A 26056-nucleotide genomic window follows, 5' to 3' on the forward strand; every position below is an offset into this window, starting at 1 on the left:
GAGAAAGTTTGTCAGAAAGTACATGACAAAACTCCTGTTCGAAAAATTAGCTTCCTTGTCAAAAACTTGAGAATATCTCTATAATCAAGCTGCTTTATGCGAAAAAGGGTCCTGGAAGTTCACGAGGTTATAACGGTAAGGAAAGACCGCCACTCCCTCATGAACTCACTTACATGCGTTGGCACCAATAAATTTTAATTATGCTTGTAAAATAAACATCTACAGTGTATAAGATTTGATTGGATAAATTGCTCTTTAATTTATATTTTGTTTTCATTACATTGTTTACGAGACCAATTGTGTAGGCTGGAGTGATAATTACGAAAAGTTAGAATTTTGTGACCGTGAGTAATAATAGTGTGTACGACATACATGTACTTGTTTAGATTCAATGTTTTTTTAATTAAAACTGTAATCATATGTTTTAAAAACTATTAACAAAAAATAAACAGTGACTTTGATCTAAGAACTAATTTTAATCAAAGAAGGCCGAGTAAAATAAGCCGTAAAGCTGTCTGTTATGACGCTTTATGTAATGTTTGACGAGTGGAAATTTTAACGCGAAAAGAAAAATTGTCAATATTGTCAAAATCAACACGTTGTCAAATCCACGTTTACAAATTATTAAAAAAAAAAATTTTCACTTGTAAATGTACTTCTATACCTACGTACACATGTATGTGTGCATTTCATTAGATCGATCTTTCTGGGAAAGAGGTAATTAAGATATTAGACCATATATTATCATTATTATCAATTTTACTTTAAGCTTTAGAATATTTTTGATTTTCTTTATCTTTATCATCTGATCATTTTTTGACAAAGAAAACAAAGTAGATAAAATGTAGCAAACTCGAACTGTACAGGAACAGGTACCTTGTACTTTGTATCAGTAAATACTGGTATATCCTGTCGACTGGATACACCCATTATATTTCCGGTTTTTTGAGAGTTAATATTGTTATCTTATAGGCGAGCTATAAAAAGAATGGTATTATATGAAATCAGTTCATCTAGCTACTTATAGGCGGACCGACTTATAGGCGAGTATATACGGTATATTTCCTTTGTTATCAGCGAGAAATCTCTATTCAGTTCATTTTAAAAATAATAACTTATTAATTTGTAAAGACGTCAATAAACATTGGACTTATTGATAATTTGTATTTTCAAAAAAAAAAAATATTATGAATGTGCTCTACTATTCTAAATAAATTGCACTGTAAGATTCTTTGATTTATTCTAAAACACTGGTAAAAATCAGAAGTGAAAGAAAAAAAAAATGAAAACTGCCTTGATCCGATTCGGTGGCATTTATATAAAACATGTTTATTTATTTATTTACAAAAGTTTTCATGCTGAAAAATTTGATGGAGAAATCTATTCTATAATAAAAAGTTGTTAACACTTACATTTTTGAAAAAAAAATTGAAACTTGATAATTATATATATTTATTGTTTGCATTGAAAGGATTTCTATGCAAATACGCCTTTTATTTAGAAAGAATTATGGAATCTAATCTCATTTTAATGAAGTGAGCATATAATATGGTGTGTTTCTAGCTGAAAGATAGTGAAAAGAAGCATATATTATCATTCTTTTGGATATTTTTGATAACTCCATGCACTGATGTAACGAACATTATAAAATGTCCGCATTTACCTTTTTCTTACATGTAACAGAGGCATAGCATGATGGTGTAATTGTTTGATATTATCTTTTAATTCTAATTGATCTTCCTTGTTCCTGAAGAAGATCAAAAATTAAATCGAGTCTAGGCTTATTTACATGAACTTTTTTATTCATTCAAGGAATTTCGTTCTTTCTTTCTTTTCTTTTCTTTTTTTTTGAATTTCAGTAATATTTTTTTCAGATTGAATCAATTCTGAAATGTTAAAAAGAGCAATTTCTCAGTGCGTGTTGTTAAGTATAATTAATTTATCGATTTTGAAATTAAAATTCATCACAAACAAAACTTATGAAAAAAAAACACTTCTACATGAAAAGAAAAACCTTGCTGTGGCCTTCAAATCAACATTAGGATATGTCGACGACGTTTTATGAGTTAGCAATATTCATTTCCATTTCTACATTGATTCCACTCGAAATTAAACTAACCACAGAAACCTACACTGTTTTATGTTTGAATATTTTTCTAGAAATAGACGCAAGGTACTAGTAATCTAGCAACAAATTATTATGGTAAACATGATGACTTTAACTTTTCTACCGCCAACTTGCCTTGCTTGAGTAGTGAATTAAGTGCCCTTATTACTTTTGTTCGTTTTTCCCAGTTTAATTCGATATGCGACAATTTATTAAACAAAGCAAGCTATTGACAAGTAAGGTGATGGTACAAGGGTACCAATAATCTCGTTTAAAGTAAAACAGGTGGCAAATGCTGTGGTCGTTACAGTGACCTTGTCTGCCAATACAATCTATTGTTTAGTAAAATGTTTACTGACGTTTTTCGTACAAATTGTAAGCCATTATGTCACAGCGAATTGCCTACGAATTTTTATGCTTGTCGTTTAATTTCAAGGAGTACAAGACCATTGTTATTGGTTGATAAGGGATACTTACTCCTACATGTCACCTGATCCCACCTCTGATGTTTAAGAGGTCAGTTTTTGCTCTGCTCCCAGTTTGTATTGTTTCGATGGACTTTTAAGCTTGAGTACTGTTCGTTATCGTCATATTTTATTATAATCGGTACTCATACTCTAAAGCAAAGATTTTATAAATCTCCCAATATCCAAATGTACAACAATACTCAGGTGGCTCTATTAGATCTGTCACTGAGATGTAATATCATGACAGCGATATTTTCAATTAACATTTTGTATTTTTCCCATATTAAAGCAATGTAAAGCTTGATTAAATTCAATTGCGAAACAATCTTCAGCTTTCTTCTGACATTCTGTACTGAACAGACTTTTTGAAAAAATTTAGGAATCTATATTTTTATAAAAATTGTAACGAAAAATTAAAATGACCTTTAATTTTTTTGAACCTTTAGTCATGTATTTAAGCGTCTTGCTTTAATACGATTATGAACATCAGTTATCCAATGTTTTTCAAATGTGCTATCAGATATTTGCAGAGAAGATGAATACGGATAGAAGCTGTATAAAATCCCTCAAATATCGTAAAATCACGGCAAGAATATTACATTTATCACATTTTTTTCAATAAAATGACAAAGGAATATGTTACGTTCACATATTTGGAACAAATGAGCATTTTTTTAACAAACAAAGACGGCAAAAATTAGATAAATTGATTTTTCAGAGATCTCAAAGTGCTGTGTATGAATTTTTCCACATTTTCTGTTTATTCGAGCAATATCCCCCTTTTTAGCGTATAGATAAATTCTTCAAAATAAAAATGAAATCATAAAGATTATACACTATTTTAGTAGCATGGCAAATATTATAATAATATCTTTTTAATGCTATGACAATCATGTATCAGTATTTGATGTTTGTATGTTCAATACGCAAGTTTCGAGATTATCTCCCTTGGTGCGCTCTTTCGTTGAGGAGGGGAGTTTCGTTGCAGCGTAAACAAACAGGTGGGACAGATATTTGAGACTGTGTATGATGGATACATTGTATCATCGATATACCGGTTTACCATAACTACACGATTGTCAAGATGCACTCTGTACAACTTGAGAATAACCGAATCAAATTTAAAGGCATCATTTTTTAAAGCAAAAAATCGAAACAAAAAAGAAAATAAATATTGAGACTTTTAATAATATACGATACACATGCATTTTTCGGGAATCTAAATGACATATTGATGATAATCATATATCAAGAAAATCGGTTACTTTTATAAAGACTACGACGTTTCTTTCGTTTTCAAGTACCCGAAAATTGATAGTAGATTTGTAAATATGCATAGTTGAGCTTGATAAAATCATCAAATGCATCATTGCTTAACATTATTATCTTTCTATAACATTTGATAAATTTTAAAAGCCATAAATATCGTTCTTTGATTTATGCACGTTTGTATACAGAGACAACCTGTCCCACCTCCATGCTGAAATGGATACTTTTTGCACCTCTATCATAGGAGAGTTACAATCTCGAAACTCGCGTATTTAAACTTATCAATACAGATCAGTAAATAATCACAATTTTGTGTATGAAATCAAAATAAATGAGGCAATATCAACACTAAATAAACTTTTAAATATAATTTGTCAATATCTTCATTCTTATATTATTTTGTGTCATTTAAGATCTAACTGTTCGAAATTAAAAGAAGTTTTTAGGACTAATAATGAACAAATACGTTCTATAGTGATGAAAAAATGAATATGTACGTGCTAAAATATGTTTTAGAAAACGTTAAGCCATAAATGGTAAATAACCTTCACTCAAACATGACAAGATTAAAATTTTAACTTTACAAAATCATTTATTTATGACATGTGCACTGAAACATTTTCGTGTTGGAGTGAAAAGTTCAAGATTACGAAGTGTTCGGTCTAAAAAAAATCAAAAACAATATAAATCTGTAAACATGGCTTAGAGACCCCGGGATTCAAGAGAAAAGATAAGATGCAAAGGACATGAAAGCATCCCCTCTTATATGTCCCTCGCGCTGTGAGCCCTAAATTTTGATCAGGTCAACGGAATATACTGGTATATTGATATAAATATGCTGTCCGATTGGACAGTTATTGTTTAAATTTTCAATTCTTTTGGACATCATTCAAAAGTTGTTGATTGCATTCAACTATTTAAAATCGAAATCATCGAAAAAATATATACATATAATTATATAATTATATCAAAAATAATACATGTACTAGTGTGTGAAATGATATGTTTTAATAATTTTCTTTTCAAATGTTGTCTAAATGAAGAAAGCTTATATTAGCTGAAAACTATTGAGAAACTTAATGCATATATGAATAATGCATATGAATAAGGTTATTATAGTACTGCATGATGAATAAGGTTAATATAGTACTGCATGAATATAATAATCTGTCTTGTCTTAATGTTCTCATTCAAGAGACGTATATATATATGTGAATTTAAAATTAGCATGCCCTACAGCAGTGTTTCATGTTCCAGTAATGAAATATCTCTACTCTCGAAATACATTGATTTTAAAGAGAAAAAAGCCAATTATAGATGATTATTTGAGCAGGGGTAAAGGATAAGCTACACATCTTCTTGTTCAACATGACGTCTGCAAAAGGTAAGAGGATAAGATGCCTAATACAACAGATTGTCCCTTATCCTATCAATCCTCTATCAAGGGTGGAGTATTTTTTAATTAAAAAAACCCTTTAAACTGTTAATCTCTTTATTCTCTTTAGAGAAATGGACAGGCGTACACGTGGATGTAGACGAAAGCCTATCCACTTCTCTAAAGAGAATATTATCACTAATGTATGGGGAATATACTGATGTGTGTGAAATATATTTTTCAACCAGTGACTGAATTACCATATTCCCTAAAAAGGGAAAAAGAACTCCTAATTCTTACCAAATTATTGTATATGTGAATAGATGTCAGGTCACTTGTATGCTATAGTAACAACATCAGAATGTTACACATTCATATTATTATTAAATGTACCGGTAATCAAGATGTTTCGGTTTTGATAATAGTGCACCTAAGAGAGTAATTAATATTATTTTATAAAAATCACAAGACAAAGCAACTGAATAACATAAATGTAATGTGTTGTGATATAATAAATCATCAGTTGTAATAGCTCATATGTTATTCTTATAAGGGAGAAAACTCATACAACAAGTTTGCCTGCTAATAAAGTCAATTCCATTTTGGTAATAAATAATATTTAAATCGAATTAAACTCATATTTAAAAAAAAATAACATTAAGATATGAAATGACAATATATAATGTATGAAGATAAAAAGAGTATTTCTTTTTTGTGTATATATGAATAGAGCTTCCTGCGAAAAGTGAAGAAAATGTAAAGGTTGATTTTGATACAGTAAAGAAGTTAGCTGGACGGGCCGTCTTGTTGTTTAGCGTTTATAATTCTTTATTTCACCCCCATCTCTAATATTTTTAATATATATTAAATAATACTAGATTATTTATATTTAATTTCTGTCAATGAATCTTGGCAAAATATATAGTGAATTACCTGCATTGGACTTATTTTGGCTGATATGGCTGTAAACCCCACTACATCACTGAAGTACACAGTTACAGATTCAAACATCTCGGCACAGACCCCCTTTTTTGTCTTCAGGTGACTGACAACTGATCTTGGAATCATTTGAAATAAAATCTCCTCAGTAATTTGCTTTTCCTTTTCTAAGAGAATTGTTTTTTCCGATAGTTCCTCTGCAATGCTAAAAATGCCCGCATTGAATGTTCTCACGGTTTGTACCACCACAAATAGCATCACAAAGACAAAAAAGGACAGAATACAGATACAGACAATCCTAGTTACATGAAAGGCTTTCTGGTTGTTAAGTGATGTTACCAAATTATGCTGATAGTAATACACTTGACTTCGGATATCGTTACTGACAAAGACTACATGGGAAAGGTAGGAAGAAAAGTCTTCCGTTCCATATAAATCATGGCAAAGGGAATTAAGAATAGTTTTATTATATACCCTATTATTTACAGAACGCAGATACACAAGTTTGGCTTGATGGTAGCTTTCAATTAAAGAAATTCTTGATGAGTCTTTACTGGCCAATCCACACTCGATCATGTCCATTAGAAGGAAATGGCATGATTCCACGGCAGCTTTATACTCCAAATAGTTTGTAATATCCATGAGTTTCATCTGACTTGTATCTTTAATGGTCGATGTTATTATAACAGAGAAATGGTTGTCAAAAACGGGTAGTTTTAGGTACTGTATATTATAGACATCAGAAGGGTTCAATTTTCCGGCCGCGTTACACAGAATGGGATCGTTAGAGTCATACAATTGGCAGAATTCTGTTAAGTAATGCTCAGTCCCTACTAGAGTATTGTGAAGACTCTCAAAAATACCCGAGTCATTGGAGAAATTGACCTCCATGATAGTTGTTCCTATATATTGTAACACGCCTAAAGTTGTTTGTATTTTCTTTGTGTTCCCTAGCATGATGTTACCGGACGTGTCACAAGAAACGATACTTATGGAATCAAGCACGATATCCACAAGTGTTAAGGCAACAGTCAACACAGTAGAGACGACACATACTAAGTAGACCTTCACCAAAAGTCCTTTACTAGTTTTACGTAATTTTTCATGTGCAAAATGTGTTTTAGTTTCCTCTAATTGACATTTTGTTTCCAATACAGGCCCTACCTCCACATTGGTATGCCAGTTGCACATTGGAATACAAGTAACACCTGACAGTTTACAAGGTTTCAGTCTACAGGTAACACACGACATTTTATGATAGTAAAATTTCATGAAGAATGCTGCTTTTTACCCATCCAGAAATCCATCTACAGTAAGTTTGTTTAAAAAATTGCTTTTAAAGAATTTTGTTAAGAAATGTGCATCCACTTGAAGAATTATATTCCATTAGTGATGAGATCGACATTGACTCGTTGCTTCTTTTACCTGCGCTAGGTGCTTTCTGTCTCTGAGCCGCTATTCAATAGGTTTTATCGATACAAGCATCACAGGCTATGACACAATTAAGGTAGGCTCTCTATAGAGATTAATTTGCATCCTTGAAAGGAAGGATGCGCAAATCTGGTTTTAGAAGTTAACCTTTAAAATGGTCTCAATTCTTTTCGAGACTTATAACTTTTTAAAATTGAACGTTTAATTAAAAAAAAAATCAAAAGAATTCGTAAAGAGTAGGAGTAATGATATTCATCCTCAACTTAAATAGCGATCCTGAGTCCGCTCAAGAACTGGACAGGATCCTAAATTAGGCTGTGGTTTTTGACGAGGTATATTTATGTAATCTAGTTGTTCATGGCAACTGTTGAATACAAACACGGTGGGATCATGTGCCGTGGATGGGTAAGCATCCCCTGTCGACCTCTCAAACCTGTCGTGCTCTCCGATTCATTTATCTTATTTATGATTTTGCTTTGCATGCCGATGCATACACGGAATATATATGTACAAAGACATTTAAGACAGAACAGATTGAGCAACTTTTCAAAGTATTAATGTTCAAGCCGTCAATAATTTTTTTTTAATTTTTGCATTGGTTAAATACATTTTTTAGGTAAATTCTTTTTTCCTATTTCATAGTTTCGTAAATAAAAACTAATTACATTCAGTAACCGAGATTTTGTTTCAAAAATGTATAGATGTATATGCCTTTGAAAGCCATCATTAATATTGATTTGTAAACCTATCAGACAACCTATGGCATCATATTTCTTCAAAGGTTTCAATCACGCTAACATTTGTGTAACGTGAGCTGATCTTTTGTGTGTGTCTTTGTGTTTATTTTGATGTGACTGTTGCATTTACTTTCAGACAATGACCTGATAAAATCGTCAAATTATTGATTAGTAATATCATTACAAACTAAAATAAAACGAAATTAGAAATGACGACATGAAGTTTGTTCACATTTATGGTGACTTTTGACCATGGAAGCCCATTCACTTACGAAAAATATTTGTATTTGAAAATGTTTTCTTTGATGAGAAATCATCAAAGAAGTTAGTCATTTCATATATGTCACATATATTTAAAAACTTTAAAAAACATTAAAACTTCACTTTTTTAATGGTTGGAAAAAATAGTGAATAAACATTTTTTATATTTCTGTAAGTAAAACATTAATGATATTTAATATTACGAAACAATAATAATTTTTCGTGAATATTAAATATATGTAATGTTTTAGGTAAAAATATAAAAAATTTTTTCACATTAAAAAAGTGAAGTTTTAATGTTTTTTAAAGTTTTTAAATATATGTGACATACATTGATAAGGCGTCCGACTTCGGATCGGAAGATTGCGAGTTCGAGTCTCGTCGTGGTCGGATATGAGGATTTTTTGTTACAAACATTGGCCAAAAAATATGGTCTTTGATTTTTAGTACAGAACTATGCTCTGTATACATGATGCTTTCAATTCATTAATTTTGTCGATTCACCTTTTTAAAAAAGTGTCTGTGGAATAAAATATGAAGATAATGAAGAAAATCATGCTTAAAAGTACAGAAAAATACAAAAATACAGAGCAGAGATATTTAAGACCTCTGAAAACTTCACAAGTGGGATCTTGTGCCACGGACGAGTACCCCCCCCCCCTCTTCCGCACTGTCTACCGGTCACTTATGCCGTAAGTCATTTGTCTTGTTTTTGTTAACGGATCAATAATTCGTTGTCAGTAGTAAGAATAATGGGCTAACTTATTAAAACAAAACGACAGTTATCATTTTACCAATAGACAATTTCATTGATATTGAAATTTTCTATAATCCACAGGCTGTAATGAGAACTATAATATCGTATCAGGAATCAGCTACATTTCACACAGCCTGCGTATGTATTTTAAGTTGTTTGAACAGTTCATGTTGGAGTGCTGGAACGGAATTTTCCTTACCCAAAACTTGTATGGATTTAATGTGAAAGCAGTGCAACCGAAGACAGCAGTAAAATTCTAAAAGAATGCCATCCCTGTTACATTTTTTGATTTGATTGGATATTGACCTGCCTTTTCATACAAAGTGTGAAGCCATTATTTTTATACTAAATTGTACGAGTTTTCCGTTACTCGATGATGTCAAGGAGCACATGGAAAGTGCAATCGCTGAACAGGGATACTTACTCCTCCATGGCACCTGATTCTACTTCTAATGTATTTACAGGTCCTGTATTTTCTGCTCCTAATGTATACTGTTCAAATGGATTTTTGAGCTTGAAAACTGTATGTTATCTTCATTTTTCACTGAAATTAAATTTGCACATTTTTTTTATAAGCAAAAGTATATAAAATTCTGTATGTATTAAATATTTTTCTTTGCTTCAAATCAAACTAAAAAGACACACTAGAAGCTAAAACAATTAACTAGGGACATCAACTCAATGCGACTTTACTGCTAATGAAAACAACTCCTTATCACTTTCTATAGAGAAGAAATGTCAATAATTCACTTTTCAAAGTTAAAATCAAGAACTTCATCGGAAGAGAAACTCTTTGTTCTTTTCTTGTCTATACATAATGCTTTAAGAACCTTTGGATTATAGCATTTGGGGTCTGAAACCATCCTCATGAACAGACTCCGACGAAGGCGAGCTCGGTGCAAATTACTTTTTTGCTGGTCAAAGATGAATTCATCGTCAAAATCTGGAAACACGTCATCAATGTCGGGGTTTTTCTGCTCAACACTTTCTAGCTTTTCAATATTTATCCCATTCTCAATATATTCTCGTTCCATCAGCAAAGCACTTGCCTCAGTTGAAATAACTTTCCATGCAAATTCAATGTCTTCCTCTTTCGCATTTTGGGCGCAGATTGCGAATCGAATGACGTACACTTCATTTAGGAGAGCTGGAACCATGTGAAGTTTTCCAGATTCGTTAATCATATGTAGTAACTTAGCAGTTAAAGAGTTTGGTCCCTATGGAAAAAACACGAATTAAATCCTAATATTGATGTAATTTTAATAATTAAACTTTCAAATAATAAAATGAATAATTTTATTTAATGTTATCTTTGTAATCGTAATCCATTAAGGACTCTTTTTTGCATTTGTTCATGAAATTTATTTCAAAATTTTTCTAGGTCTTACCTTTAATCGAAAACAAACAAGACCCATTACAACTTTTCCTAGAATTTCAAATCTAGCATCATTCTTCACGAAGGTTTCGAATAATTTGGCCAATTTCACATGCTGTTGAACAAAAGTAAGCGTAAGCATTTAATTTTCTGCGAAACATCTCAGACATTGAAGCCTTACATTAAAGCTAACCATGCACTGAAATATTGATTTGAAATTAGGATATGATTTCTCAGAATAACTCATATTCTATGAACTCTTTTTCGGGTAAAACTAGTAGATTACTCTCAAAAGTTTTCATTGATTCAATATTTATAACAGTGTTGAAGATATTAATTTTTATTTTATTTTAATCAAAATCATACAGAAATAAAACAAAATACGTAGGCACTGTATTTTCTGGGAAACATTTCTGGTCGTGTAGATTTTCAATTAAGCAAACTATTCATTTGCAATGAAATGCAGCATAATAATTGGGATATGATTTCTCAGGATAAATTACATTCAATAAACTCTTTTTTTTCAAGTAATACTAATAGATTTTTCTAAAATAAATGATAACTTAATTTCTATATCATCAGTGCATAGTATTCATTTAACCATAATTTTAACCATAATCATAATTTAATCATTATTTTCTCATCATTTAAACTGTATTTCATGAATTCATGATCATTCTGATTGAAAATCAGTATTTTTTTTTTTTTTACATGTGAATCTGTTCAATTACAGTGAGTATGTACCAGATGTATTTGTGCCTGTAGTCCATCTATTCCATACGTACGTAGGACAAACCATAGCTTTAAGGCTCGGAAACGCCGACTCAATGGGATCCCCCAATGCTGTAGCGGTGAAATAGTATGTTTCTATAATTTGCATTATGAAGCAGACTTTGTATCATAACAAGTAAGAGTTTTCAAGAAATGAGAAAGAAAGAAAATTACTTCTTTCAGAATCAATAAATGTTGTTTTTTGGTTTCAACTTGTCATTTGAATTTTTGACTCACCCGAAGATCAACCGTTTTATCTAAAGAAAAAAAGTTTAATATTATTTTGTTGCAAAATTAAGTATCTAGGATCCAGTCACGAGATAACGAAACTGACTTTGAAAAATTCAAACTTTAAAGATCTGTAAGCCGCTTTATCAATTGTGAACTGAAGATGATTATCAATTGTGAAATGAAAATCCCAATTTGCTGATAACAGCACTTTCTGCGATGAAATCTTAAACAATTTCTACGAATATTTAGCACATATGCATTATACCGTTTTGCTCTGCTCCAGCATGTTTTGTTATTAGGGACGGTTAAGTCAGCATGAATATTGATTAAACATTTATATTGATATTTAATGATTTAAGACCAGTTGCTTACATAATTTTGTGTATCAAACCTCAAAATTTGCAATTTCAGGTATTGATAAGTAAAAATATTTTTCTTTTTTTTTCTTAATGCTAATAGAAAAAATACAAAAGAAAATAAAGAAAAGAAAGAAAAGAAAATACATGTATCAATGGAAAAAATGAGACTTAAATTTACAGCAAATTCATTTAAAACAAACACAAACAAATAGAATGCTTTGAAATTGAAATTAGGCAACGTTAACACTTTTGGTCTTCAATGTTCAAATAAACAGAAGTAATTCAAATTGTACCAGTTAGAAGGGTTATTAGCTTTCGTAATTGACAAAGAGGAGTCCATATATATGATTATCCCAATCTTTGTATATCATTAAAAATAGTTCCATTTGGTTTTACATTTGAATTTAAATGTACATACAATCTTTTCTTTCGTTCATTAAGTATTTCCCTTACTTCGATCTCCTTCTGGTGTACGTAACATTGATAAATATGTAATATAAAGATTAAAAATTGTAACCTTTGTTTGACTTTTCTCTGATTGATCGAGTAACACATCATGTTTTAACACCCCCTTTCTCTGGAAATTTTACCTCCATAACGAAATGGACATGAGAAATTCATTAATCACCTTGATTATATTCCATCGATTTTTAGATGTAAATATGTTTGTTCATACATCACGAGGAATGTAATTTAAAACTTCATATGTAATAATAAGATTCACAGGTATTGATAAGAAATTTTTGCGTGCTTGTTTATCTTTAGTGGTCCAAAATTTCTACACATCATTAACTCATTAGTCGTATACAGTAAAGATGAAACGTCTAAAATGAAGACATACAATACATCAATTATATGTACTGATATTTACATGTTTACAGAAAGAAATATTTTTAACCTCAATATCGTATGTTGCGGTTTTGCTGCGAGTACATTCTGATAAGTAAACATTCATTTTGATTTCATAATTCTTAGAGCATCGAGGAGATGAACACTTGGGTTATTTAACGATACAATATATGGAGATAACGAACAGTATTCAAGCCCAGAAGTCCATTAAACAAATCAGACTTTGGAGAGCAGAGCAAACGCGGACCTCTAAAACAACTGAAGCGGGATCAGGTGCCATGGAAGAGTAAGCATCATCTGCTGACTGGTCACACCCGCCGTTTTCTCCTTGTCATAATCGGGAAAAAAACGTAAAGATCCATCGACAATCTAGCGTGTAAATAATGGTTTAACAGTACGTATGAAAAATGTCAGTCAGCATTTGACTTAATGATAAAGTGCATTTACTGACAAGGTCATTGTGTCGACCATAGCACTTACGAAATCATTACTTTAAAGGAGACTGCTGATATTCTTGTTTCATCAACTTTTTTGTCAATAACATATCTTATTAAAAAGAAATTGTTCATGTAGAGCACGCGCTAGAGTATTGAATCAACTAAGACATATAAACCCCGTATGCAGGTGATGAAGGCGTAAGGGAAGTTGACGATTGAAAAGTTAAAGTCATCTCGTAACGATGTTTATAGTATCGAAGTAAGGATGGAAATAACCATTGTAAATTGACAATAAGCTGTCGATATATCTAAATGTCGAAGGCCACATCAAGTGTTTTTTTTCTTTTCACATTTAAAAGTTTGAACAAATTCTGCTTAATATGAATACAAAAATAGGTCTGCAAATTACAGGTCGCATATTAGTACCCATAGAAATTAGTTTACAGTTATTGACTGGGTATGAGGGCAACATATGATTTGTTGGACCTGCCTGGTCAGAAGATGTTTGCTTCACGAGTTAAGGCGCATTGTGCGGATTGACCGCATCCTCCTGGGAAAGGATATAGAGGAAATAGACCTCACGGACACAAGCGTCCGAGAAACACACCTCAAAAGTGACAGATCAGGAAGAAACACGTAGTGTTACTGACAGATTCAGCAGGAAGGGGTGGGGGTTGAGTGGTTATATAGAGGCCACTGAAGGTGAAAATGTTGCCCGAGGCCGCACGCCAAGGGCAACATTTTCAGCTTCAGGTCCAACAAATCATATGTTGCCCGAATCCCTGTCTATAACTGTTTTGTTATACCCTTCAGTGCTAACTTAAAATTTAATCAATACATACTATATTATCAATTACTTTATATGAAAAATTATGGTTTGATCAGTAAATATAAAACAATAGCTGAGAAAGAACAAAATTAATTATATTTTTAGTAAATCACAAAACTTATTTATCACAAAACACACTCTTCCCTTCTTCCTTACCTTTCTGGTAGCAACAACTCTTGCAGCTCTTAATTAACTTCGGCTATTTCCGTGTCGCCGATATTGAACGGTAATTTTAAAAATACTTGTGACGTAGCAGTGACGTTGCGATCTAACAATTCTTATGTTGGACCGGCAGCGCAGTCAACAGTGAAATTGTTAGACTGATGTAATAAACATTTCATTTGTTGGACTTTTTATTAGTAATAAATATATAGAAAGCTATTTATAAGGGTATAACAAAATCGATTGTTGGATGACCTGGTCTCCAAAAACCACATAGATATTGTCAATCAGAAACTCGAGCATCGTTTTAATATCAACTTCAGGGTACTTCTTCACGTCAGATTTATATAAAATCTTATCTTCAATAGTCTCATCTGCCCTGTATTTTGTTAATGACATTATTTAATTGCCTATTCAGCTGTAATCAATCAGAAAACAGAAATCTACAGACTCATTATAAAAAATATTCAGGATCAAGTCACGATATCTAAATAAATGCTTAATGAATATTAGACTTGAACGGAAAAGGTCGTATTTAATTCTGATTAACATCAATTGATTTTTCTTATGAAAATGTTTAAAGTGGAAAGAAATAAAAATTAAGGATGTCATTCAAAAATGAAAAGGAAGAATGACAGTTTTTTAATAGTACATCTCTGAGTTATTAGTTGTTTTTCTATTGAAGGGAACAAAACTCTTCCCTAAACGAAATAAAAGTTCTCACCGTCATGTTTATGTTGTAGATACAGAGGATCAACCGTCATTGATGAAGTTAACAAGGAATTGTCGCTGATCCTGCAATAGAAAAATATGGACACCTATGGTTACATGTAAACATTTACAGAATGCTTTCTTAAAACTGCAGGATGTTTAAAATAAATTATCCAAATTCATTCTAAGATTGAGTGTTTTATGTAACAATGGATAAAATGCAGTGTAATGGATTTGAAAATGTCAAAAAAGATTTTAACAGCTTTAAACCACGTGTCTCTATGGGAATCCCATGTAAGAATCAACACAAAACTAGCAAATCACAATAATGAATATGATAACCGTTTTATTCTGTTGTGTTTAATATTGTTTCCAGTAAAGACTGCCATAATTAAATTAATTTTATTGCAAGTAAGAAACTCCACGGAATACCAGGTATCATATGTCCAGTTACACTAACTATTTGAATTAAGCATACTTTTGAAGCCAAAATACCACTTCCAGTTTGATTTTACATGTACACCGATGAGGCCTATAGTTGAGTCCACATTCTACTCTTTATAGTTTCACAAAGGTGATTACAAAAGATCCTTTAATCAGTACAAGGACAATCTCACATGTGAAATTGACAGCAGTGTTTAACCCAAATCAAAATAAAGGTGTGAATGACTTGCAATGTTACAAAAACTCCTTGACCATAGAATGATGGAAAACACTCGTTTATCAAGGTTATCTCTAATTATTTCCATTTCATATTGAATCTATTTCTAATCAAGGACAAAGATTCATCGTTTGTTAATCAAGGTTCGATAAAGGTACATGTAGCTATTTGTCATGTTATTAGGATAATTTTTGTCAATATCAAAAGTGTACTTGGAAATTCCAAAAGCTACGTATTCGCAAAGAAATACATGAATAGTCATTGTTAGACCAGCATAAATCATGGCATAAAAATTGGTGGGATGAGCAACTACTGGTCATATTTGCCGTGAAAAGGCTTATATAACTTACCGGTACTGCGATGGATCTATAAAACCTAGAAACAATAGATCAGGTTATAAAACACGAGTCCCTATACAGATTTCAGACATGGGATCAGATGCTTAGGAGAAGTAAGCATCCCCGGTGAACCGTATCTAGCTCTCGGTTTCTTCATGTTAAAATACAAGTGTTCCAATAAATCTCACCATAATAGAGAGCAGTCAAAGTTCACAAGAAGCCATTTGTTTGGGTTAAAGTTGATGGAGGTTACATTCTGCAATATAGAACTTTTTTTCAAAACTAAATTTGACACAGTATAGTTAGTTTTAAGATTTATAAACTACATTTGAAAACATTGTGTGTATCTTTTTGAAAATAGAAGAAACTTTATATTCACCTGAATTCCACTCATAAGAAACCTGAATTCAGGACAAATGAGGGCGTTGCCGGCGTAGGCAGCGTCAACATGTAGCCAGACATTTTCTCTGGAACATACTTCCCCCAACTCCGCAACGTTATCAAAAGAGCAACACGCTGTGGTGCCGATTGTAGAGCATACCTATGTTTCAGATATATATACTGTATAAAGGAAACTTTTCAAATCCGTTTTATTTTCGCCCCCCCCCTTTTTTTGCCCTTGACAAAAGTGGGCGAATTTCAGACGGAATGAATTAAAGAAAAAAGAAAAACTTTTTAAACAGGACCGTGACTGGGGGAATTTAAAACGGGACAAAATGGTTTGCAAGTGTGAAAAGGCGAAAATAAGACGGGGCGAAAAAAATCCTGTATACGGTATTTACTGATATACGTACGTACACAAACATGATCTATACTTGTTCGAGCAATTATAAAATGGCTCGTAGTTAACTTTTCTCTCATTAGATTTTGTTGAAATAAGAGGACCATGGGACATGCACATCATTTACCTGGTTAACCTTCGACTAATTAGAAAAAAAAAATATTGCTATATTTTTTAAGCCGATATTTTAGCTCCACTAGCTCTAGACATAAGTAATTAACTTAATCAAACTTGAATACCCCAAGCTCCTAAATCAATATTGCTGTTATGAAGTAGAATTTTTTTTTCATCCTTATACATTCATAATACAAAATTTAAGCCTGATCCTACCTAAGGGTCCATAACTTAAAAGTTACTTAAATCAAAATAATTATATAATACAATATAATGGAAGCATATTTCTAGAAAAGAGATTTTTAAAATATCTTTTATATTTCCATGTAAACATTTTACAGGCTCATCTTAGCTCAAGTCGCCATAATTTGAACAATTTAAGATCTGCACTTCATGAGGATATTGCATGTAAATAAGTTAATTATAACCTAAAGTTGTTGAGAAAATTTATAAGGATTTTTTTTCCTATCGCGCGTTCCTATTTAAATCTTTCCCCATACTCTGGTTTAACTCTACCTCGGAGTACAACCTAAAATGAAGCTTTCATTTAAGTTTTGTCTCTTCTGGGTCTGTGGTTCAACAGAATACAAAAAAAAAAAAAAAAAAAAAAAAAAAAAAAAAGAAAAATTTGCTTCCTTTATTTTTTAAATACTTCATATTAAAAATTTCCTTAACAATGATTGCTTTTTGGTTGACATAAAGTTAATAGCGGATGGATAGACAAACAAAACAGACGGACGTGTGGACGCTAGACAATGGGTGAACAGAAGAGGTGGATAATAGCTTAAAAATTGAAGAAACTGACAGGACATAATTGATTAGACAAAGTTGAGGAAAATATTCTTTATTCAATTGATGTACACTGATGTAAACTCAGTTTCTTTACCATTAAAATTACAGGAATAAATTTGATGTTTACTCACAAAAAATGGGATAAGACCGAGACGTCTATCTTCCTAAAAGAAAACAAATTAAAAAAGATTAAAATGTTATTGAATTGCAAAAATATTTACGTTTTTGTAAAAGATGGATTAAAAAAAAATCAATAAACCTAAAATTTGTAAGTCTGTTTCTACAGTGATAAAAGTTCACGGTTTTAAACAAGAATTCCAGTCAAAATGGGTTTAATTTCAGGCTTTAGGTGTGTGTCTTGTTACAAAACTTAATTGCGAGATGTAAACCCGTTATTAACAATCGGTATATTTCGCAAAAAAAAAAAATCAATCAAGAACACAACAAACTAAAACCATCGTGCTTCATCAGCTGTTCATTCCCAATTCACAGTATATTATTGTAAGAAAATTTGAGATAAACTTGATGCAAAGGACAGTCGAGTTTGATAGGCTGACAAGGCTCTCTGGTTTTATCAGGTTATGTTTGACGATGCAATATTATTCTATACATGTTCATGTTTACCTCTATTGCCCCCTCAAGAACATCATCAGTTTATGATGGACGATGCCATATTATTGTATACATGTTTATGTTTACCTCTATTGCCCTCTCGAGAACATGCCCCCTGAGTGAATACTGTTCATCAACATCCAGTTGTCTCATCTTGACAAATCCCAACATCCCTGCTTTTTCTACACAGGAGTGTGCCTACGGGAGATACATGGATAAGGAAATATATTCTACTGATGGGAAATAAAATAAGACATTTTTTTCTACTACTGCATTGAGGACTACCCCTGTCCTGTCTCACCTTCATGATTATTTATACATCCTTACAATCCAATTTGAAACGCATAAAACGTAAGTTTCAAATAATCTTTATGCAATATCAAACCAGGAATAACATAATATACATTTTAGTGAACCGTTATAGGACACAATGTTCCAATCTTCACAGGGTAAATTTGGAGAAAATATAAGTAACAATCAAAAAGAGGTAAAGGCAAAGAAAAAATATTAAGAAAAACAAGTATCTGAAACAATGCAAATAAAAATAACCCCAAAAATCCAAAACCCAGAGGATGAAAATCCAAGTATTTTATGTATACCCCCCCCCCCCCCATTTCAATCAATGCATTCTTATGATCAAAATAGAACAAGAGTTCAGTGTTGTTTTGTTTTGTTTTTAGCAAGGATTCAGTGACTATAACTGATAAATATTTTTTTCTATTTCTGGGAATAATTGTCTCTCGTTTTATTTTCCCTTCAACTTGTATAAGCAGTGCATTCTTAATTTCCTTTTCCCTGTGTTATTGATTGAATACGTTGATATTTTTCTTTGATACCTTCTCAAAAATTCAGAGTAATTTTCATCCTGTTATTATGCAAAGCTTACCAGTTTTGATGAATATGCTACAAGCTTGGATAAAAGAACACCGTCTTCCATGTATGGAAGTTGTTTCTTCAGCTGTGTCATGGCTTTGTGTCTGGCTGCCAGTAACATTACAAGGACACACTCGCTAGCGGAGCCCTGAGTAATGTCAGTCATTTTATTACATATTCATTGTATACTATTACAGAACAAAATAATCCGACTTTTTTAACTTTGTCGCATACTGCAGCATTGGCTTAAAAGGCAATATATACATATACGACTTTAAATTCTATAACATACATGACATCTGACCCCATGCCTTGTGTCATGGAAGTCCGTGTTTGCTCTGTTCCTGTTTGATTTGTTTTATGGATTTTTGAGCTTGAATACTGTTCGTTATCTCCATATATTTCATACTGTTTTAAGGCATTATTTTATTTTAATAAAATTTTATATTTAAGAATATCATCATGCATACCTAAGACCATTCACATTAAGAATAATTTGGATCAATAAAAACATCATAAAAAACAATTTTAAGATTAAAATGCCCGTATCTGCATATAAAAAACACATAATGTTTTAGAAATAGCCATATGCTCTTTTCATAATGTCAAACAAGACCTTTTTCTTGTAAATAAAAGTTTTTCGATAAGACGGCTCTCCATTGAAATATTTTAAGGCATTATTAAACATATGGCACATTAAGTCTATGTATGAAAATGTCTGTAAGTTTCTAATATTAGATTAAAAGTGCATGAAAGATTTTAAATCATGATATCAAATGTAGTGAAAAAAAAAAAGATGAACCTGAATTACTCCACCACCTTTTCCCTCTTCATGCAAGAACTGTTTTGGCAGTCCTATTGATTTTCCTGAAAAATAATGCAATCAGTCTTATCAAAATGGCATAATGATACGAGATGAAATATATCGAAAACTGCATCATTTTAAGGATATATTTTTAGATGAATTATTTAAGCAACAAGCAATTGTGTATCCCTCAATAGAGAACAGTTACTTTGAATTTTATTAGTGTTCAGGTTATCTGAGGGTCCAATTGCAATTTGTCTCTCTAAAATAATGGTTCAGGTCATAAATATTGAAAAATGATTAATTACCTATCCAATCTAAAACGAGTGTCTCCAATTCCGTACAGGCAGGACTTGCAGCCTGTAGAGGAATATGAAGCTTGTTTAAAAACACATGTGCAACAGTTCTAAGATTGCTAAATCATATTAAACTCGAATAATCATAATACATGATGTCTTACCCATGAAAAACCCACACAACCAATGGCATTTGACATCATGTCACCCAGTATGGAGGGGAAAGAGTTGCCAGCGGGAAAATAAGCGTGAAAATTGGGATGCTGCCAATGGGTAATCTAAAACAGGTTTTAAACTCAATGACATAAGTAAGTAAAGAAAGAGTGCTTCAGTTTTAAAATATTACTGTAAGTCGATAAAATAAAAAAAAAAAAAAACTCACACCGGGCATGATTGCTTTTTCAACATCATTCATTATATCTTCAAATTTGTCTCCTTTTAGTGGGGGTCTTCCAGGAAGTAGGTTTCTAAGATAACCAGGCTCCACTTCCGGCGTCACTCTCCTCCCACTAATGGTGTCCATGTAATTGGCGATAAAGTCCACCATTTCCTTTCCTCGTCTCCTGAATTCCCCAGAGTCCATAACTCAGGAATGCTATTTCGATACACATAGAAATGTAAGTAAAGAATACATGTATATATGTAGAATCTCCAATGATTTGTGGTTTGACATAATTTTTTATACAACGAGTTTTATGAGTGAGCATTGGCGAAAAGAATAGCACACAAGCATTTGGGTAAAAAAAAAAAAAAAAAAAAAAAAGCCTTACCCCAAATCATGAGAAATTCGTTTTATGACACGTATTAATCAAAGTTATTTCATGTTTTACACTATTTAATATATTTTTAAAAAGCATCTTGATCAAGTTTGAGCAAAAATCATTATGACGTCAAAACCGTGCATATGAAAATATAGCTGCAATAATGTAGCCCTCCGTAATGGTCCAAAAATATTTTTTAAATACGGGCGACTGCAGGCAGAATAAATTATTTTTACATTCAACTTACTTCTAATAAGACAAAATTTTTATTCACTGTCGACATCATGGCCCGTTAAACGCGAAAACCATGTAAACTAAATCAGTGTGCGTTACTCAGCAACCATGGCAGTTCACGCGTGACATACTGAGACTTGCGCTTGAAATTTAGAATAACTCAATAAAGCAAATGTCGATGTTTATAAATAATTGTGATGAATAGTAACATTAAACATCTATAAATAAAATCATTCCATGTGTTATTTTTTTCGTAAACAGCGATAATTAGGGTTAAAATAAGGTAATTCCAAAAAAATCCGCTCCCTATAGATCCTTAATCTCATTGGCTGTCCCAAAAAAAAATCTGTCAAGGTCAGTAAACATGGCGGATGAATTTAAGTTGTGATGTTGACATACACGAAAAATACGGAAATATGGATTGTTCTGTATATTTTTGGATCGATTTATGTCTGGGATAACTACATTTTGGAAGTCCAGGCAAGACATAATAATAAGATAGCCGTTTATTGACAATTTGAGCCGAAATCCGTGCGGGAGTGAATCGCTGCCGCATTGCACCATTACGGAGATCCTAAGGAGTTGTAGCCCTCTCCCCCCCCCCCCCCCCAAAAAAAAGGGAGAGGGCTACATTATTACAGCTAATGAAAATAATAACCTAAAAGCTATATCCAATGTACACAGGAGTAAACATGTGATAAATGATGCTTTCAAACACTGTCAATGAATGTTCAATGTGAGCAAACAGATAGATAGAAGTTGTACATTTCTTTGAGAACTTTGTTCTTGACTGCCACCAACAGCAAAAGCAGCCTCAGATGGCTTCCTCAAGGGCAACCAATTATTTCACAACTGTGACACAAGACATAAGTATGATGCTATTGTTATTACTTTCTTATTCCGATTGTTAAAAAATATATATTTGACGCCAAATACTTAGCATCACATACAATTCGAATCTCTAACAATGTACTGTGTTACACTATTATGGATATCGAGCGTATTTTTAGGCGCTGATGAAGAAGCCTACAGAATTAACAAAAGAGATTTTCAGATCTACTTCATCCCAATATCCAGATCTTATCTCTCTTTAAAAATGCGAACTTGAAACTAATTATTTTGTGTCTAATGAAAATGCTTCAAACAGATCGTCTGGTATATAATAGGTTCCACAGTTTCCCCGGGGGTATCTGATATAAGATTGTTCAATAAGGACAATATTCAATATACCACGAAGTATTGTTTCATTGTTTCTCGGCAGAGTTAGAGTTTTACGCTTTCATCATTTCAGCTGATCTGAGAATGAGACTCTCGATTTCTTTGAGATTTGAAATCAGTTCCATATGCATTTAAATTCACTTTTTGATATCTCAGTTGGTTCAGTAAATGTTTTTTTAACCAGCAGTGTATAATGATTGACCACCCAATCATCACAACATATTGACTTTCACATAAAACCAACAAACAATTTTCAATTCTGAAAACAAACAAGGAAATTCATACAACCCAGCGGAATTGAAAGCGAGGATTTAAGAGGATGAGTATACGGCATGCAAGAAATACAAATGAAAGTGGAGGTCTCGTTATAATCAAGAAACTCTTATCAAAGAGAGGCTACTCTAAAATCATCATGAGCATTACTTGGACAGAAAGAATGAAGACTCTACATTAAAAAATCAGCAAATCAAAACTCTTCATTCCATTAGCAATGGATTGCGAATAGTACTTCTTAAAATACTACATGCAGAACGAAATGAAAACAGACACAATTTGGAAATAAATAAATAAATAAGTTATTTTGGAACCAATTATAGCTTATATATCAAGACAAAAGGTTAGACCGTGAAATGTGGTGATAATAAACATTAAAGTCCATTTGGACAATACAAATCGGGAAGCAAAGCAAACAAAGTCTCCAAAACATTTGAGGTGGGATCGGGCGCCATGGAACAAGGGGCTTTCCCTATCGACCAATTGAACCCCCCGTGTGCTCCTTGTCATAAACGAACAAAAAACGAAAAAAAAAAAATCCATAGACAATTTAGTGTGTAATATTGACTTAACAATTGATATGTGAAACCACAGTCAGCATTTGACTTAATGTTAGATTGTATTTGGTGACATTGTCATTGTATTGACCATAAAACTTAATGATATTGACTCCAAACAAAACTGCATGTTCATATCCTTGTTTAATTATAAATATTGTTTGTCAGTAGCGTGCCTCGTTTTAGAAATTGTTCATACATTGTGAATAGGAGATACTCTTGCGCATCGGATCTACTGAAAGAAATAAACCCGCAGGTATATTGTCGGGATGTCAAATCGGTCATTTTTTTTATAATCGGTTACTCGGACGATTTTCCGATCGAGTGAAGAGTAAAGATATATCCTTGGTATATATATATATATATATATATATATATATATAAATATATATATATATATATATATATATATATATATATATATATATATATATATATATATATATATATATATATATATATATATATATATATATATATCTTTGTTTCTATAGAATTTTCAAAAATACAGAACAAGTGTTGTAATTCCAATTAAATTTGCTTACAGGAAATGCGTTTTTTATATCGTAGAGTAACATAAATTTCCTTGCAAAATCTCAGAGAACTTTAAGTTTCCATCTAAAAATGATTTTAAACAAAAAATACATATCTTAACATTTCCACCAACAACTCAAACATGTTTATTAGCTGCATGACCTGACATTTTACATAAAGACAACGATTGACTATGAAGATAAATATTCAGGGTAATGAAGGCATTTATAAGGAAATATGTAGAGATGTAGAAATATGTAGAACAGTATTCGAGCTCAAAAGTCCATTAAACATTACAAAAAGATCAAAATCCTATTAATCATATTAAAAGGAGGGGAATAAAAATCCAAAATATATGATTTAAATAAGATTTAAATATATTTTTCTCTATATTTTGTATCTTACAATTTAAAAAAAAAATAAATAAATAAAAACCATATTAAATGAAGGGAATACAATATTGAAATAATTTATAATATGCAATAATTAAAAAAAATATCAACAATAAAAAGAGAGGAAGACTTGAAAATATATGATATAGGTATATAATAAGTGATTTCTACGTTACCTTATCTTTGCTGTACATGTATATAATAAGTGATTTCTACGTTACCTTATCTTTGCTGTAGTTTTCCAGTCTTCTGGGCTCTCAATGTTTTTTTCCCAATTTATTCTTGTTCCCATCCCACAACCAACCGACGTTGACAGCAAAGTCAGGACCTGGTCTCCATTACACGATTGACTGGATTTTAGGGAGAGATGATTGGGTTCTAATTCTGGAACTCACACAAATTTAACCCAAGGAAGGAACCTGGCTTTGACATCAATTTCAATATGCTCTATGGTCCATAAAATTTTTATTTGGTGTTATTAATCAGGCCTTCTGTCTTTAATTGCTGTCTTGTACAATGACTGATCCGCACAGTCCTTCAGATCTTTATTTATCCGATTATTTATAGAGGAGGTTTCCATATGGTCTTCTATTTCAAAATGTTTAAATATAAAATTGGCACAATACACTGTACTTCTACATTATGAGAATTTATTGATATAGTCAATCCACTACGTTTTTTTTTATACAAACTGTAAATTTATTCACTGATGAAGATATCTCAAAGGAAATAATATTTTATAATCTTTTAAATTTACATCTTTTATGTGCATATATATGGGGCGACAGTTCGAAAAGTACAATCATACCTTTTGTCTTTAAGGATTAAATCAGAAATATTTATTGTTAACATAATTTTCAGAAGATAGATTTAGTTTTAATGTGAGCTTTTGCAAAAGCTTATAGGACAAGAATCTCTTTAACTTTGAAAAGACTCCTATAGACTTAAATACTAAAAAGCTGAAATTTCATGGTTGATCTCTTTTTCTATCTTTATCTGGATACCGGTATTTTTTCTTTTATTCTTAAGCTCTTCTTAGCTCTCTCTTCTTAGATTACAAAAAGAAAATTTTTTCATCATTTAAAACAGTTTTATGATTTATGGAGTTTGTTAATATCAGAATTCTCTTTTTCAACAGGGAATGCATATTTCCCGAATTAGCCTATCTATTTTAGTTTTTATTTGTTATAATAGCATTTTTAAAAAATATATTTTTAAATAAGAAAAATGTAGAAGAATCAGTCGAGTGTATAATAGCTTTAACATCCATCTGTACAATATGAAATGGGGAATATATTTTGCAAAATTTCTTTTGCCTCAAATATAAGGAGATGTACACACTCTGAGATTCTGGCTGTGTGTAAAACTTTAGTTTAATAAACTAATAGCAATAGCTTAAAAACCCTTGAGCTTTTGCAGTGAAATATATGAAATCCGAGGTAACAAACAATATTCAAGCTCAAAAGTCCATCTAAAAAACAAAATTGGAACAGAGTAAACACGGCCCACAAAAAAAAAAAAAAAATTAGAGGTGGAATCAGGTGCACAATAACTCTTTATGGCCTAAAAATAATCCTTTGAATTTGTGGTCAAATGGACAAAGACTTAATGTCATAAATTCATATATTGCAAATAATAACTTCCTTCCTGGTTTCCTTTGTATTTTTCTCAAGAGGCTTAGAAAAACTCCTTTGAAACTTAAAAACTATTGTTTTGAAAGGCGCAAACGTCAAGCATGGTAATTCAAT

General features: G+C 31.7%; 1 protein-coding gene across 1 annotated transcript; it reads right to left on the reverse strand.

Moving 5' to 3' along the window:
• Positions 1-9779: 9779 nt before the first annotated feature.
• LOC134269106 (aromatic-L-amino-acid decarboxylase-like) lies at positions 9780-24912 on the reverse strand. The gene is made up of 15 exons (XM_062751329.1): positions 24530-24912; positions 20722-20934; positions 20504-20617; positions 20352-20403; positions 20041-20105; positions 19252-19386; positions 18453-18563; positions 17885-17917; positions 16446-16607; positions 16255-16322; positions 15081-15151; positions 11727-11746; positions 11463-11561; positions 10732-10833; positions 9780-10560 (listed from the first exon to the last, which is right to left on the reverse strand). Exons 2-15 carry the CDS (start codon positions 20920-20922, stop codon positions 10090-10092), a joined length of 1704 nt encoding a protein of 567 aa, XP_062607313.1. The 5' UTR covers positions 20923-20934; positions 24530-24912; the 3' UTR covers positions 9780-10089.
• Between the last annotated feature and the right edge of the window lie 1144 nt (positions 24913-26056).

Source organism: Saccostrea cucullata, unplaced genomic scaffold (genome assembly GCF_032062105.1).
Source record: "Saccostrea cucullata isolate Sc308-1 unplaced genomic scaffold, CSIRO_AGI_Scuc_v1 ctg233, whole genome shotgun sequence".
Lineage (NCBI taxonomy): Eukaryota > Metazoa > Mollusca > Bivalvia > Ostreida > Ostreidae > Saccostrea > Saccostrea cuccullata.

Excerpts from the sequence above, each read along its gene's own strand:
- LOC134269106 (XM_062751329.1), bottom strand. The coding sequence starts at position 20,922 with ATGGACTCTGGGGAATTCAGGAGACGAGGAAAGGAAATGGTGGACTTT. Across the intron at positions 20,618-20,721 it reads AAAAAGCAATCATGCCCGGT|ATTACCCATTGGCAGCATCC; the intron begins GTGAGTTTTTTT and ends AACCTGTTTTAG. Across the intron at positions 10,561-10,731 it reads TTGTTTGTTTTCGATTAAAG|GGACCAAACTCTTTAACTGC; the intron begins GTAAGACCTAGA and ends TTTTTTCCATAG.